The 16,712-nt window shown below is 36.4% G+C and overlaps 1 protein-coding gene across 1 annotated transcript in view; it reads left to right on the forward strand.

Moving 5' to 3' along the window:
• Positions 1–14,732, forward strand: part of LOC135727798 (nectin-2) — a 91,636-nt gene extending 76,904 nt beyond the window's left edge. Inside the window, exons 7-10 of the mRNA XM_065245824.2 lie at positions 9,410–9,539; positions 9,690–9,747; positions 13,765–13,830; positions 14,139–14,732. Of these exons, the coding sequence (XP_065101896.2) occupies positions 9,410–9,539; positions 9,690–9,747; positions 13,765–13,830; positions 14,139–14,327 (443 nt within the window). The 3' untranslated portion in view covers positions 14,328–14,732. The remainder of the gene's footprint in view (positions 1–9,409; positions 9,540–9,689; positions 9,748–13,764; positions 13,831–14,138) is intronic.
• The last annotated feature ends 1,980 nt before the right edge of the window (positions 14,733–16,712 follow it).

Consider the following 16,712-nt stretch of genomic DNA (forward strand, 5'->3'; position numbering starts at 1 on the left):
TAGTGAATTAATCATTTTTGTGTAGGCTACGTGCAAGTGTTCCATTGTAAGATTTAACAAATCAGGATTTAAAAACGAAATATGGCATGGGCACCCCAACAAAAGTTTCATTTGATCTATTCCAACGGTTTCTGGCTATAATCCGTGGTACGGATGAGGGCCAGATCAGCATAACGTCTCTCAAACGGACGGACCTCACTCACTTCGCGCGTTCGGCTCTGTTCAGTAAACCAGAGTGGAACACACAAGTTTGGAGGTGGTTTGGATCAATATTACAGATGTGGGCCACATCAGGGAACTGTCTTTCTGGAAGCTTTGGTTCTGATGTGGTAAGTGGATCTGGCCCAAATCTGCTGACTGTAGAAAAACAGCACTGAAAAGTCTAACTGGCACATATACTGAGCCAATTAGCTTAAATTTGGTGTAGAAATGAAGTGGCCATGGGCACATAGTGCACCCTCATGTTTCTAAATTTGTGCCATTACAAAAAACTTTTATTCTACAGCAGCCAGCTAGTTGACTTCTCTGTTCAATTACCACCTGCTCCTTCTGCCCATATCCGTATCACAGGTTTGGGCCAAATTAGTGTTTTGTATTTTAAACGCATCTCCTGACTTCCGGTTGAGTTGCGGAAACCGGACCTGGAACAAATCTGTAAATCGATGAAAAAACAGCTTTGCTAGCAGAGCTGAAATCTTATCAGGTGCAGATCTGGCCCACAGTCAGATACCGTATGTCCGCTACAGACGGATCTAAAGGCTTTCATGCGGATCCGGTCCAAAGGAAATTGCTATTGCCCGATTTTCCCTCGGATTCTCGGGAGGGGAAAATCGGGGTAAATTCGGCCCGATTATCCTGTGGTGTGAGCCAGGCATTATAGAACGACCCTTCCTTGGAGCTGACATATCAGCACGGCCGCCATCTTTTAATGGGTCCCCAATGTGCCCCTGCATTTATTTCTACTGAGGAAGGTGTATCCCCAACTACAATAAACATAACTCCCTAAATTTGTATCAGATTTTCATTACACGTAAGTAACGTTAGTAACAGTGATAATATTATAAATGGTAAAACACCAAAAAAATCTATTTTTCAATCTTGAAAGGAAATCCCATGCGAGCCGGTTATTGCAACCGTAAACTGCACAAAATACAGGCATAGTTGCTTTCTCTCCGTTGACTCCTATTAACTAGCGTAAAGTGAGGAGACGCATCCAATATGGCGGCGACACTGGATACATTCCAGCACATCATGAGACGTATACATGTCTATGGGGAATAGTGCCCATGTTTGATTGTTTTTAAGATCTTCATGCGTGATGACAGGTTCCCGACAACCTTAATCCCATGTAGCAACATGTTAACACGCTTTTACAAACACTTAAGGGTGATTCTCACAAAATACAGATTTAGAAGGTGCCCAGCATCAGAAGCCCTTGAAGCCAATTTTTTTGCACATATAAGATTAAGGTCTGAACTTACTATTATTTTTAGCGGATTTAAGAAAATAAAAATGTACATATTTTGATTATCATTATCAAAAATTAGCATTACCGCATCATGATATTACATAAAACATATGCCTTTACAAACTCATGTTTCGGTAATGAGAACTAAAAAGAACTACAACAAAATTTCAGCTTTTATCTGCAGAGAAAAAATAAGAGCTGCTTACCTGGTAGCCATCTTGAATGTCATAGTCAATTATGTACCTTCCAACAATTTTTTTTTGTTGTTGAAAATAAAGCTCCTTGAGGGCTTAAACAATGATTGAAAATTGTTGCGGATGATGAGAAAATTGGTCTTGGACACATTTATATTCCTTATTATTGTCTCTACATTTACCAATGATCACCAAATACCACATGGTTCTTTACTGTAAATGTTTATAGTATAATATGCACTAAAGCTTTTTATGTTTTTCTATGTCAAAGAACCCAAATCCAGTCATGGACACATTTCGGTAATGAAAATGTTCCCCTTAAATGTGGAAAAAACAACAAATTGGTTGGTATGATGTCATTTGAAATCATGTGCAAAATAGTACATGAAAAGATGTTTGCAACTGTATGCTTCTTATTTTGATACTCTTAATTTGCATTAACTTTTTTATCAAAATGTTTTGTGACACCTCATGAGTCTACTTTCACGAGAATCACCCTTAAATCTTTAAAAAGTCACCCGTGGGTGTATTATTGGTGTGTTTTATATCATAGAATAAAGCCTAAAAATATATTGGGTTTGCATGAACCCAAGATCTTATTTAAAGCGTTTAACCAATACCCAATTAAAAAAAAAAACATTTCCTTAGGAACAATGGAACCGGAATGCTAACTCACATCCAGGTTCTGCCTACAAAAATACGTCATCCCTGCAGCACTGTATATGCAATTCCAGCACATGGGACACTCCTAATACTCAAATACTAAGTTATTCATGTTTTTATCATTACATTTTTCAAATTATGTTGCTAATACAATTTGCAATGAAAAATGAATAATTTATATACTGACTGACACATAATGAAATGTATTATTCACACAATAGACAGAACGTTATAAACAGACATCAGACCGTCCAAATAAACAAATTAAAGGCTCGAACTGAAAGCTCAAATGATAGCACAGAAACCGTTGAGAAAGAAGGTAGCAGTTAGACTGGAGGAATAATGTTAGGAAAGCAGACGAATGAGATGAAACAAAGCTTTTTATATCTGCAGCGTTACTGAAAACATGATGAACATGCTTTTCTCAGAGATTTGTTAGGAGCTTTGTCACAGTCTTAATGATGGAGAGAGCACAGAGGGAATGTATGGTGGTTGCCATTTAATGCTTGATGCCTGACTAAAGGTGTTTATGGGATAGAGAAGGCATGAGACATGACACGTTTAAATATAATCTTGATGACTGAGAGAAAACTTGGGAAAAGCGGAATGTGTGGTGTTTCCTTAACACTAATTAGCAGTTTACATACAGTATGTGTGTCTGTGTGTGTGTGTGTTTATGAAAAAGAGATAAGGCTATGCGAGATCACAAGTTTAAAAATAATTGATGACTAGAAAGGCCACTGGCGAGAGCTATTTTTAATACTTATGAATAGCAATGTGTGCTTGTGTGTGTGTGTTGGATGAGTTTGGGGATAAAACAAAGCTTAAACCTTCCTTTGTGCTCAACTTCAGAAATCTATTCATACATTTTGGACATATTTGTGCACAGTTGTTAAAATGCAAACTGCTTTAAAGTATAAACATGTTGTGAGTCCGTCACAGTGTTTGTGTGTGTGTGTGAAAAATATTCGGAGGAATACCACGCGTGACATCAGCAGATACTCAGAGCTGTGGGTGTTAAAGGACCGTGACCTTGGAGATTCAGATCTGGCCTCCTCCCATGGCTACTGTCGACTGCCTTAACACGCAGTGGCAGAAACCTCACTGCATACCCGGAGAGACACGCACACACATACACACTGAGCTCATGCACACGCACAGACACGGTGTCACTGACATCAGTTTAATCCTCAGACAGTTTAAATGCATGGGTTGAGTTTGGACTTCAGCTGTGATAAGTGCTCGCTCAATGTGATGAATGAAGATACACACACATACCACACTTGTGTCGCACTGTCAGCATAAAGAGCGATAGGGTGAGTTTATCTGCATGGCATACTGTACGTGGTTACCTATTAGGTTGGGTTTTTAACCCAGATCATCTTGCATGCTAAACAAAAACTGTACCACCAAGCTAACACTTTCAAGTGGGCCAGGATTGCCACTAGTGTCCCTTTTAAAAAATGGTCCATGATGAAACATTCCCTCTCATTCATCCCCCTTAGGCAGTTTCCAGGGATTTTACATGAGGTTGTACTGTATCCACCGTGTGTGTGGGGCAATAGATGTGATGTGAGGTGGGATAAAACATTTGTCTTTAAGTTTTTAGTGTCAGATCATCCATCTTTGATCTCCCTCTCTCTTTTACTGTAAGTCACCGGGAAGCAGTGTCTCATGGGAGATTTGCTCTGATGTCAAATTCCACTCTGTCAGAATAGATGCTTATAATCTAACCCCATTAAAGCGTGGATCAGGAGTCTCGACTTTTCTTCTGCAAACGTATACGTGCAGGCACTAAATCTATTTGCAGTCTGGCTTTGACAGGGCATCATGTCTATGGCCCTAATCCTTCTAATTGCATATGTCTTTTCACATTGACACATCCATAATTCACCTTAAATTGTTTATTCAACAAATTAATCCCATCAACCTGCCACTTTAGACACAATGTGTGAAATAGGATTGCGGTGGCAGAGATGGGTCACGTGACCCGATGCTAATCACCATAACCGAATTACTGTGGTTTATTGAGCCCAAGAGCTTTCGAAATGCTTTTAGTTTCATTTACCCAGCACTTAGCACAGATGCCACCGAGAAAGGTAAACAAAACGATGGATGTTTGTTTCAAAACCGGTTTTGACGAACAGGGAAGTATGTTTTTGAGAAAGCTAGCATAATTACTGTATGGAAAGTAGGTCCTTTATAGAATATGTGGTGATGTCAGGGAAATATTTTGCTGTTATGTTGTTAATTAATTACATTTGGCATTAAAGGATCAATATGTAGAATTTCACCACTAGAGGTCGCACTTTAAAAAAATACAAAGATGAAGCTTTATGACGTTTTGGAGGAAGATCGCCATCCAGTGATGTATGGAGTTTGCTAATTATGTTCAAAGATTATTTTTTTATTAGTACATTTGATTACATTATTTTATGTCATTGTAATAGCTGCAAGGCACAACACCTGCATGCTAGATGCTGTATAACCACCACTTATATGTCTACCACTGATGGCCGGTGACTTCTTTTTCAAGTTGCCACAATGCGAGGCTGGTCAAAACATCAAGTGTGTGGCTCATCATGTCAAAATATGTGTTGGGAGCGTCATATGCATCCTGCGACTTGTCAAAATAAGTGCCTGCTGCACACTCGTCTACAGGATTTATGAAAAAAGTGATGCTCACATTTGTCAGATACTCGTTTAATCTCATCAGAGTTTACTGTTAAATGTCTTGCGAGTATTTTGTGAACATGAGCGTCTCTTTAACATAAACCATTTTTATGATTAAAAACACTGTTATGTGTGCAGCAGGCACTTATTTTGAAATGACGCATGATGCACATGGTTCACATGACGCAACAAACACATATTTTGAATTTGCTCCCCTCGGAAGAGAAGTCACCAGCAGCCACTGTTGTCCACACATGTTGCCGTAGTTTCTAAAAGTGTATATACAAGGATACAGAGGTGTAAAGTACTTGAGTAATTTTACTTGATTACTGTACTTAAGTATTAATTTTGGGGATTTTTACTTTACTTGAGTACAATTAAAAATCAGTACTTTGACTTTTACTTAATTACATTTTTTAAAGAAAAAAGTACTTTTTACTCCTTACAATTTTATTTACAGTCAAAAAGTACTTCTATTTTAGAGATCTATTTTTGATTGCTCTGTCAAACCAATTGAATTGCGCTATTGGTCAGTTTAATTGAAATGTTATTTATTCTGGAGCCTTTGGACCACACTGAGGAATTGGCCAACAGTTCATCTAATGATGAAGATTTTTTGCTTCTTTGAAATCGACAACACATGAAGTGTGACACGTTTCCTGTTGTTTGCTACCTCTCTATCAAGACTAATACCTTGTTCACACTGTCAGTCCAAATTTTGGTGCATATCTAATTTGACAGACTCACTGTCCACATTGTGTATCACAACTGTTCAGATCCGATCTGTGCATCCTGTAGCCGTTTTCCGGATTATCTGCACTGTTTCTATGGCAATGACGTCGCGCTGGCATGACAATCTGCCTCGACGTCTGACGTGTTTTATGTGACGTGACAGCATGACGTTACCGAAAAGCTACACAAATGCGATCAGGACGGTAAAACTGAAATGGATTTCAAACCACCTCTGGATGTAGCCTGAAACGGATTAGAAAATAACAGATTTAATGTGGTTTTTAGCCGTTCATCGTTCTAAATGTGATTGTATTCTCGATTGTAAACAATTGAGTAATCAATACGTGAAACTGACACGGAAAAGAAAGTCCGTGGTACAGACACGGAAAAATGCGGAGATCCGTGACGATGACACAGATAAATTAGCAAAAAATTCTGTGACTATACCACTGAACTTTGTGAGATCATGTTGGAAATTATGTAGTCTTATAGTTTGATAATGAAATACAATTAAATACAAACAGTTGTAAAGGATAAAACCTTGTATGTGGTTCATTCACTTCATGTTTTTAGAGAAAGCTTAAACATGAATCTCTCGTTTTCCTTCTTCCGGTTACTTTTACTTTTTTAATACTCAAGTACAATTTTAATGTGGTACTTTTTACTTTTACTCAAGTATAATTCTGGCCAGATACTTTTACTTTTAATTGAGTAAAATTTACACTCAGTACTTGTACTTTCACTTGAGTAAAATTTTTGAGTACTTTTTACACCTCTGCAAGGATAGCACAAATATGACTTTATTGCTAGGCGACAATGACAAAGGGTCACAAGCCATTATTTAAAATAGTCTCTGGACAATTTCTCTGGATTTACAAATTCTTGGGAACGTTTGGGATAGGAACACAACTGCATGAAATACATCACACTGTCCAAGTGGTTTTTGGATATTTTATTACAAACATTTGACATATTATGGCTTTAAAAGAACAATTAATCCAAAAAGAAAATGAAATTGTGTACGTACTTTCATGCCATTGCAAACTCATAAAATGTTTTTCTTATGCCAATGACAAGACAAATATTTGTTTCTATTTCAAGTGAAGCAACAGTTGTGAAAGGCGCTATATAAAAATATTGAATTGAATATTTGAATATGTGTGAGCGATGAATGAGATTTGAGGGTTGCTGAGAAGAGTATCAGTGAAAAAAGACTGGAATTTCAGTCTGTTGTTCACACAAAGTTATTGTATGTCTCAGAATATAGCATACAAGTCACATTCACATCATATTTAATGGTGCTTTTTGTTTTTCTGCCCTGTCCTTATCTTCTTTTACTTAAACTTTTGTGGGGGAAACAAAGTCTAAAAGTTTCCCAAGGACAGGTATGCTGACAGATTTTAGATTTAGGGTGAACTATTTCTTCAACATGACACCACGAACCTGGTGACTGTAACTTTTTAAAGTGACTGCCCTGCAATATTTGTGTCCTCCAGTGCCAGTAAACAAAGTCTCATGAATGTTCTGTCTGGGACTCAGGGCTGCGACCTGGAGTTTTTATAAACTGAGATGTCACAATGATGATTGATTGAGTTTTTTACGCTAGTGCGCTTTCTTGAGCCATTGCTCCACAATACACACACACGCACACAGACACACACACTTCCCATATTCTGCCTCGGTCTGCAGTGACCTTCAATTCCTTTATACGCCTCACATTCTCTCTCTCTTCATCAATCTGTGTTTAAAGTATGATGCTAAAGGTGTCAAAGAATCAGATTTCTGACCGTTTGTCTTTTTACATGTGCTCATTCAATTTGTATGACCTGTGTGCTATTTTTATGACCTGTGTGTAATGCAGTCATATAAGTATGTTTGTGAAGTCTGCAATGATACGAGTTACCTGCTATGTCATACGCTTAGAAATTTCAACCTTTCCCAGTTGAGCGAGCGAGCTGCTTTTTTGGGAACCGCGAGGCAGATTGACAGTGCGAGACGAAAGGAGTGAAAAAACGACACGTGATTGACAAGGCAGATATTCAGCGAGACGTGACATGCACACATCCCTTCATCCGAAAACCTGGCTTTCCTTGCAATTCCTCCCACTTCAAGAGAATTATGGCTTCTGTCCTTGTAAACCAGTCTGTCTGGATGGCCGATGCTATCTTGGTTCCTTTTATCATTGCACTTTCCTTTCTCTTATTTTCTTTCTCTCTCTCTATTTGTCAGGCCATACTCTTAGCAGTGCACAAAAATCCTCATGTTGACATCTACTGTGGAAAATCGCCAAAGCAGGTCTTCGGCCTTAAGCCAGACTTTATCCTTGCCTGTCAGCATAACACCTGCAATGTAATTTGAGTGATTTGAGAAAGCAGATATATTTTCAAGGTATTCACTGCACTTTTATGGTGGTGACATCAGAGCATCTGTGTCTTGAATGCATGATGGTTGGTTGATATGGCATTTCACATTGATCTGGGTTCTAGCGCCATCTAATGTATATTTAAGTTATTGCATGGTAGTGTCTTATTTTTTGCTGGTAGTGCATAGCACTAGCAATGCCAAGGTCATGGGTTTGAAACCCAGGGAATGTGCATGCTGATAAATTGTATAGCTTGAATGCATTTAAGTTGCTTTGGATATTATAATATATAATATTGAATTATATTTTGTAATAGTTATATTCATTAGTGTCCATCCTAAGTGCTTTTGTACACTATTGTTACATATTGCTGCATTCTAATGGATCCACACATAAATGAACCCACAATACAGTATAGGCTATCTGCTGATAAACGCTATCTGATATTTGAAATATGCTTAGTTAATATTTTGAAATGTCTATCCGCTTAGACCTAAAAGAGAAAATTCAGTTTTGGTTCAGTAGTATTTTGCATGACTTTATGTGTGTGGAATATAGGATTTATTTTTTTTAAATGTAGCAGGACAAGATTACAGTACAGTAAGATTCAGGAGGGGCTTAAAGCTGAGGTAGATGTTTTGTAGTACAGTGGAAGAATATATGTTGTATATTAATAACCAACAAGTAGGTTATGTGAAACACTTTGATCTAAGTGTGGGTGTTACATGTCCCAAATCTGTAAAATGTGTGCTGGATACTCCTGTTTGAAGCCAGAATCTTCAGAAAATGCTGCAGAAAGTTTATGTAACACTGAATTTACATCTTGCAATTTTTATTTATTTTTGACTGTAATGCATTGTTTATCATTCGAGGTGTAGCAAATGTTAAGGTTTCTTTATTGTCATTTTTAACTTTTGTGTTGTAAGTCAATTTTTTATGTACCAGACAAAATATAACTTGCTTTTACTGTAGATCATTGATAGATTCATGACTATATTCTCACTCTCTACAATATCTAACCCTTAAGTACTATAGACTTCATTCAATGTAGTCTGTTGTACAGTAACTAACATGTTTGCGCTGTGAAATAAGCACCAAATTGGCTTGTTTTAATGTAGTTCAAAAGCTGTTTTGTATGAGTATATGGAGAATATATAATTTGAGTTTGCAGCAGCTTTAATAAATGGGAAAAAGTTTGAGATAAAGTATAACATCAACTGTTGTATTTCAAAATTCAAGTTTTTATATGACCCTTTGAAAACATTTTAAAAGACAAACTCACTCTCTGTATCTTCTTCTCTCTCTCTCTATTCCCAGATTTTCCACAGCCACATAAAGGTTCAGCTACAGGAAGTATTATTGGTGCAATACTTGCTGTAATCATTCTGCTTGCCATCATTGTAACTATTGTAGTGATGGTTCGTAGACGGCAGAGGAAAAACACAGAGTGAGTCCTTTAATATTTTTCTATCGTTGTAGTATGAAAATATTTTAACCTCGTTTGGTACCCTTTTAGTAAGACATTACCTATGAGTGACGCTTTATGTGTACTATTGTATTTATTATCTTGATTGACTATGTTTGTGTGTTTTCACAGTGCACCGCCAACTCACAAACCTCCTCCTCCCATGAAATCCTTTTCCCGTGTAGACAGAGTGAGTACAGAGGACAGATGCATGTCTCACAAAATATGAATAAATGCAACCCAATTCAGTTTAGGTTACTGAGAGAATGGCATTTCGTTTGTTTTAACCTCTGCTTGAATCAAATATGAACAAACCCAACAGTTGAAATCACGGGTAGAGACCAAAGCTAATTCTTTTTTTGGCTGAGCTATTATTGTAATAGAAATATGAGCTAAGAATTCACATTCTCATAGTATTGCCAGGGGCGCCGCTAGCAATTTTGGGCCCTATGAACAAATAGGGGGTCAGGCCCCCCATACCCATTTCGTACCAAACATACAATCCAACCTACTGTAGCTATTCAAAATCTTTGTCTGTAATTTAATCATACAGGACTATTTATTTTGCAATTGTTTTGACCACAGTTATGAGTATTTATAGATACCTAAAATGTCTGCAGCTAAGATAATTTATTGTGCAATGCAAATTTAATTGAAAAATACAGTACATTAAATCAAATATTCAGAAAAAATGCAACATTCTTAAAGATTAAAGATAAATGTGACCATGCCTGTGAAAACCCAGCTGAAGTATTTCTTTGTGATTTACTGTTTTCCACATAAAATCATCCTATATAATGTAAAGAACATTTGTGAAAATATAAACTTGATATCTTTAATGTTGACTGAGTAATGGCATGTCAGCGATTGAAATCATAGTGAAATTAATGCTTGAAATTAAACTGTGATGCTTTTTATCTCACAATAAGATTTGAGGCTTTAGTCTGATTTTCAGAGACAGTCTTAGTGACATACTGTATACTTGAGCTGTTACACACACGACATTGTAACATTTAAAAAACAACAATGCATCTTTTCTATGTACATTCTGCCTGAAAAAAGACTGGGTCAACAATGCTTGACCAAAGCGCGGCGTGGTGAGCTTGAACCAGCTTAACATCACGAGGCATTTTTTGGACTCAACATTCAATAGGAAAATTCAACTGCAGTAGCCACCGTTCAACCTGAAGAGGGCAGCACTCAGACGTTTTTACACCATATATTGTAGTATTGAAACACTTTATATCCAAATGTCAAAAAACTTACTAAAATCAATGAACAGCACTAATAAAACCCCATTCTTACAGATCATTAACTAAAAAAAGTTGGTTTAGGGTTTAGTTACTCTTTAAGAAAACAGCTATACTGTTATTAAATGATTCTTCAGACTGTTTTTAATCAATGGGGCTCCAAAATGAAATGAATGACAACTATAGCAGGTTACGACATAGATTTCCATTGATTTCTTAACCCTGTTGCAAGTTGAGAAGCTTTAATATACATAATTTGACTAGTTTAGCCTTAGTTGCATTTCAGTTTTATCACAACCAACTCGATTCACGACCAATCCTTCCTTGGCATATTGCGTTACAAAACAAAACAGTGTGTAACCGATCGCATTTCTAGTTTATGTTAATTAGCTTATACGGGCTACGTTATTTTAAACAGCTTATAAGGGCTGACTTCGCGTTAGAATCATAACACAAAACAGGGAACGTAAATCACCTTGTGTTTTTTTAAACTGGGGTGAACAGAGCGAAGACTTTACTTTTTTGACATTTGGATGTAAAGCGTTTCAATACTACAATATATGGTGTAAAAACGTCTGAGTGCTGCCCTCTTCAGGTTGAACGGTGGCTACTGCAGTTGAATTTTCCTATTGGATGGTGGGTCCAAAAAATGACTCGTGACGTAAACAGGTTCAAGATCACCACGCCCTTGTTACGATCTCACCACACACTTAGTTCGTCCCCTCTATCTCCTTGGGATCTGCCCACTTTTCTTGCATTTTTCAAATATTGCAGTGGGTGGAGTCAGGCTCTGACCAGGGGTTTAGTTACGCTTTAAGGGGGTTGCGTGTGCGGCACAGGGGGGCAGGGTTTCATATTTTATTGAAGCTTCCCCGGGCGCCGCCATTGCTTAGCAAACACCCACCTGCTGTTAGCATCCCATTGACTCCCATTCATTTTTGCTTCACTTTGACAGTGAATAACTTTACATCTGATGTGTTTAAAGACTCCAATTGTCCTTTAATTATTTCTAAAGAAACACGAAAATGTATAAAAGGCTCCATTACCTTGTATCTTACGTTATGTCCCAGAAGAAGCAGTTTTTGAAAAATATGCTAACGATTGCGCCATAACCTGCGACTCTCTGTCGCACAGTAGAGAAATTACCGTATGGACAGGAGGATAAGCTTGGAGGCAATCTTTTACTGTCTATGAGGCAATCGGGTGGACATGGAGGCATAAAATCAAGGGAGATTATTAATCAGAATACTTACCCAAATGTGTTCCTGTTCACACTCGCCGTCTCTGCAAGATTCGGCGGGTGATTCAGATTTCTCTTGGCACAGCTATTAGAAGACTTACAATTGTCAGACAGGTTGCTCACGTGATATCTACGTCATCAAGCTCAGTTTGAGTCTGCGCAGTACGCTCGACACCCAGGAAGTGGGTGCTTCTAATTGACTTCACTTGTCTCCGTTGAATTCAATGGGGTCGCTGTGTCCATTTTTTTTACTGTCTATGGTGCGGCACAGTCCTTGGCTGGGGCCCTCAAAAGTTCATGGGCCCTTAGAATCGTCCTAACTTCCCCCCCTTACGGAGCCCCTGAGTATTGCAGTACCCTTGTTTGCCAGTAGGTTCTCCCCAAGCACAAACGCGAAACTATATGGTTGAAAAACATGAATTGAACAGACTGATCTCAAGGAAAGTAGTGTTATATTCACGAAAATTTTTATTAATGTATTCGTGTTCATTAATTTATTCTCATTGTTTTTTTCCTATTTACTTACCATTGTCACTTGGGGTTAATATCACTTCTGCTACACTTTTAGACATCCTAACCCCAACTCCAGTCAAAAATAGTTTTAAAAGCGGAAGAAAAACATGTAGAAACCAATACATAAAAGTACATCCTAACCCAAACCCCAAATCTAACCCCAAGCAACAATGATTTAAAAGTACATAAAATGACACGAAAAAGAAAGTCGTGCCACGGACATAAAAACTATTTATAGAAATTCGTGCTGAGGGACACGAAAAAGACATTTGTGCTCAAGGGATGAAAAAAATATGAATTTCGTGCCATGAGCACGAATAAATTAATATTTTTTTTTCGTGACTAAAACATAACTTGCCAAAAGATCATGTTGCAATTTAAACAACCTCAAACAAATAAACTAAATTTTATTGAATATCAGAATTAGATGCTATGATCTAAATTACTTACAGTAATATATTATATGCATGTTAATGGGTTTATTTGTTGTGGGGCCCAATTGTTGAAGATCACATTAAACGTAGGATTTCAAATAAAGAAATTTAATTTAAACACTCTAGAAAGGGATGGGCTATTTTTAACCCATAATGGATAAATATTGGACAGAACAACTGCTTGGTAAAAAATGACCCAATGTTGGGTTGTTGGTATGCAACCATGGGTTATAATAACCCAGCATTGTGTCATTTTTAAACCAGCGGTGTGTTCTGTCCAATATTTATTTAACGTGTCTTAAATAACCCAGACATTTTTAGAGTGAACCAAGAATAAAATGGTTTTAGATTAACATAAAATGTAACATAAGGGAACATTGAAATTTAATATTTTAGGATTATGATGCATATTTTGTTAACTTCTCTGTACAAACAATAAGATTTCCTTGCTTCCATTTCAAACACACAAGATGATATCTGGAACATTCTTAAATCCTGCTAGAATAACGTGAATGTGTCTGCAACATGAGTTTATGCAAGTTCAACAAGTATTTGCTGTAAAAAAAGGGGGGACATACCAAACCATGAAATTCATGTTTTTAAGTCATACCTTTCACTATTTACTATAAAATAATCTGTTTTTAAATTATACAAGACTTTTGGTCCCTTTCGATGTTTGGACCCAGCTGTAACAGCTCCTGGCATTTTTTTTACAAGATTGGGAATTACAGCAATTTACCCTGGGTGAGCATCTATGTTTTATTTTGTAGGCAACCATCAGTAGACCCATTTCTGATGATCAAAACCATGAGGCACAGAGAGAGCAGCCAATTACAGTAAGAAGCATTCTCTCTCTCTCTCTCTCTCTCTCTCTCTCTCTCTCTCTCTCTCTCTCTCTCTCTCTCTCTCTCTCTCTCTCTCTCTTTCTCTTTCTCTTCTCTCTCTCTCTCTCTCTCTCTCTCTCTCTCACACACACACACACACACACACACACACTCTCTCTCTCGCATATTAAATTTCCATGCTTTATTAGGGTTTATTATTTAAAGACCATAAACATATATTATAGAGTAACATTTGCTTTCACATTATAACTGCAGTCTGTAATTTATTACAATTTCTACATTGCAATCTCTTCTGACAGAATCTCTCGGCATATTATGATGAAGACGAACATCAAAAGCTTTCACAACACACTACCCCTTATTCCTGGGAGCAGAAAGAGGCTGATCGTGATGACGGAGAGAGAGATGGAGTGATGGGAGAGGAATATTACTTTACTACTTCTGTCTCTAGGGAGAGTAGCTTTGTGTCACCAGCTGTGTTTGTGTAGGACAGAATGATACTGTGTGTTATATACAGTGGCCTTAAAATATACATAGACATAGGTCAGATTTGTATAAATACACTATTGCATTACATTCCACATTAGATATAATGTTTATTTTAAAAGACATGCCTTTTTTCAAGCAAAAAAATTAACAAAAGAAGGTTTAAATACATAAAACAATGTTATTGTGTTGTGTATAATTGTGTGGGCCACTGCATTGTTCATGAAGAGTCAAAGACAACACCCTTTAGAGCCATGTTTTATACTGTAATGTGAAGACTAATACTGTGAATTGCCAATATTCCTATATTCTTATTCTGATTGTATGAAAGGTTTTCTTGTTTGTACCCAATCCTTCTTAAAAACTGTAAGGACCTTTTTTGACAGGAATCCCATCTTATTGAAACCTCAGTGAGTGAAGACACTTTATTATTGACTGTGAGTTCTTGTCTCAAAGCATCACTAGGCTATATGTAGCAGTGACACACATTTATTTTTTTCTATCTGTAATATTTTGACTGTAATTAAAATAATATAATATTAATGTTAACACTTTTTGTATTTTATGAACACTATGAGCCAGTGATCAACACACTTAGGTTATTGAATGATCTGAGTTTTTAAAGGTAAATATTATTGTGACATAAATGCATTATGTAATGTGCCAGTTTTACATAAGGAATGGTAGTAGCAAATGTAAACAGAAAGGGTTTTAATTGCTCACACAAAGAAGTTACAGCTTTCCTCCTTGTTTTAAACTGATTTCAACTGTTGCCTTACAAGGTTAAGTTTTTTGTATTGATTCCTTGATTTAACACAATGTAATATATTTGAATTATTTGCACACTGTTGACCTTTATCTTTAATTAATTGCATTGATTTCTTGCTTTAGTTTGTTGCTCTAGAGTATAAATATTTGTTAAAGTCTTTGCACCTGCACTACTATTGATTGTTTAGACTCAATAAACAGTAAAAGGGTGATGTGTTTTTGTTTTGTTTGTTTTTGCGTGTGTGTTTTCAAGTAAATAATATATTCATAATATAGTGAAACTGTGTGTGGAAATCATGTTTGACTACTAATAAAATCTAATAACGTCGACAGATTTGTGTAAATGTGTGGTTGAGTAAAATATGATAGACCCAACCTTTTGGTTTTGATTAAACTGGGTTGTTTCATCCCATGGCTGGGTCAAATAAGGAATTTATGTTTACTTAAACCAGTAATTGGGTTTGTCAATATTTTACCTAACCACTGGTTGACACAACTCATTAGTAATAGCTTTTTATTAGAAAACAGGGTTGTATTACTCTATACAGGGTATAAGAGCTAATGCTATTTTATTGCACAAACTATGTAAAAATGTATATATTTAAAGTATATTTGTATTTAAACAAATATTCCAATATTTACTTACAAATAATTTGCAAATCTAAATGTTTCTATTATGATTGGTTTTTATATGATTAAATTGTGTATTTTTTATTTTATTGATGTAAATGAAAATGAATTTTATCATCCAATCCTGCCAATCATCTTGACAGAATGCATTATTATATTAATATATTAAAACATTCTTTATTTTTTTCCATTACTCGGATTAAATAAAATCTTCAACCTATCATTATGGTCGAACTGGAAATGCTTAATTTTTTCCCCAAAAGTTACTAAAGCAAGAGACTGCAGTCAGCTACACTTATACAGTATACAGTAGTGCGGTCTATTATAACCACATGAGGGCGCTCTTTCACATATTAAACAAATGCACATGGTGTTCCTTCAGGCGACAACAGCACGCGCATGCTAAACATCTTCTCACAGGTAATAGTTTTTATACAAGTAAAATATTTCAAATGTTTTCCAGATAGTCTACTACAAATAAAGATTGTAAAGCCTGCGGTCAGTAAATACATTTTGATCATTCCCACAGTCGGAACTCGTACAAACAGTTCAGACAAGTAGGCCTATCAAACAGAAATCTTACAGCGTTTAGTTTGCTTTAAATTTACCGAGTCTGTAAAACACAAGTACAAAATTAAGACTAGATGACATTTACAGGTAATTAAACACGTTTAATCATACTATCTTGGTGCATTAGTATTTAAAATTATATTATCAGCGTACCAATTTAGTATTACATTTGTTAAATTGTTGGTATGTTTTACATCAATAACACTGCACAGTTGTACTGTATGTAAAACATGATTATGTAACCCAGCCTGATAATCTGACCTTTGGTGCAAAAGGTCAACAAAAAAATGTCTAGCTCACTGGTGTCACAACATTGCTTTAATTTGTGAGGATTTTTTTCAAGATTGCTAAATTATTTTAAGATTTAAATGTGATCTTGAATCCCTGATTTCAGCATATCAGCTGCGACATACAACATT

The sequence above is a fragment of the Paramisgurnus dabryanus genome, chromosome 13 (genome assembly GCF_030506205.2).
Source record: "Paramisgurnus dabryanus chromosome 13, PD_genome_1.1, whole genome shotgun sequence".
Lineage (NCBI taxonomy): Eukaryota > Metazoa > Chordata > Actinopteri > Cypriniformes > Cobitidae > Paramisgurnus > Paramisgurnus dabryanus.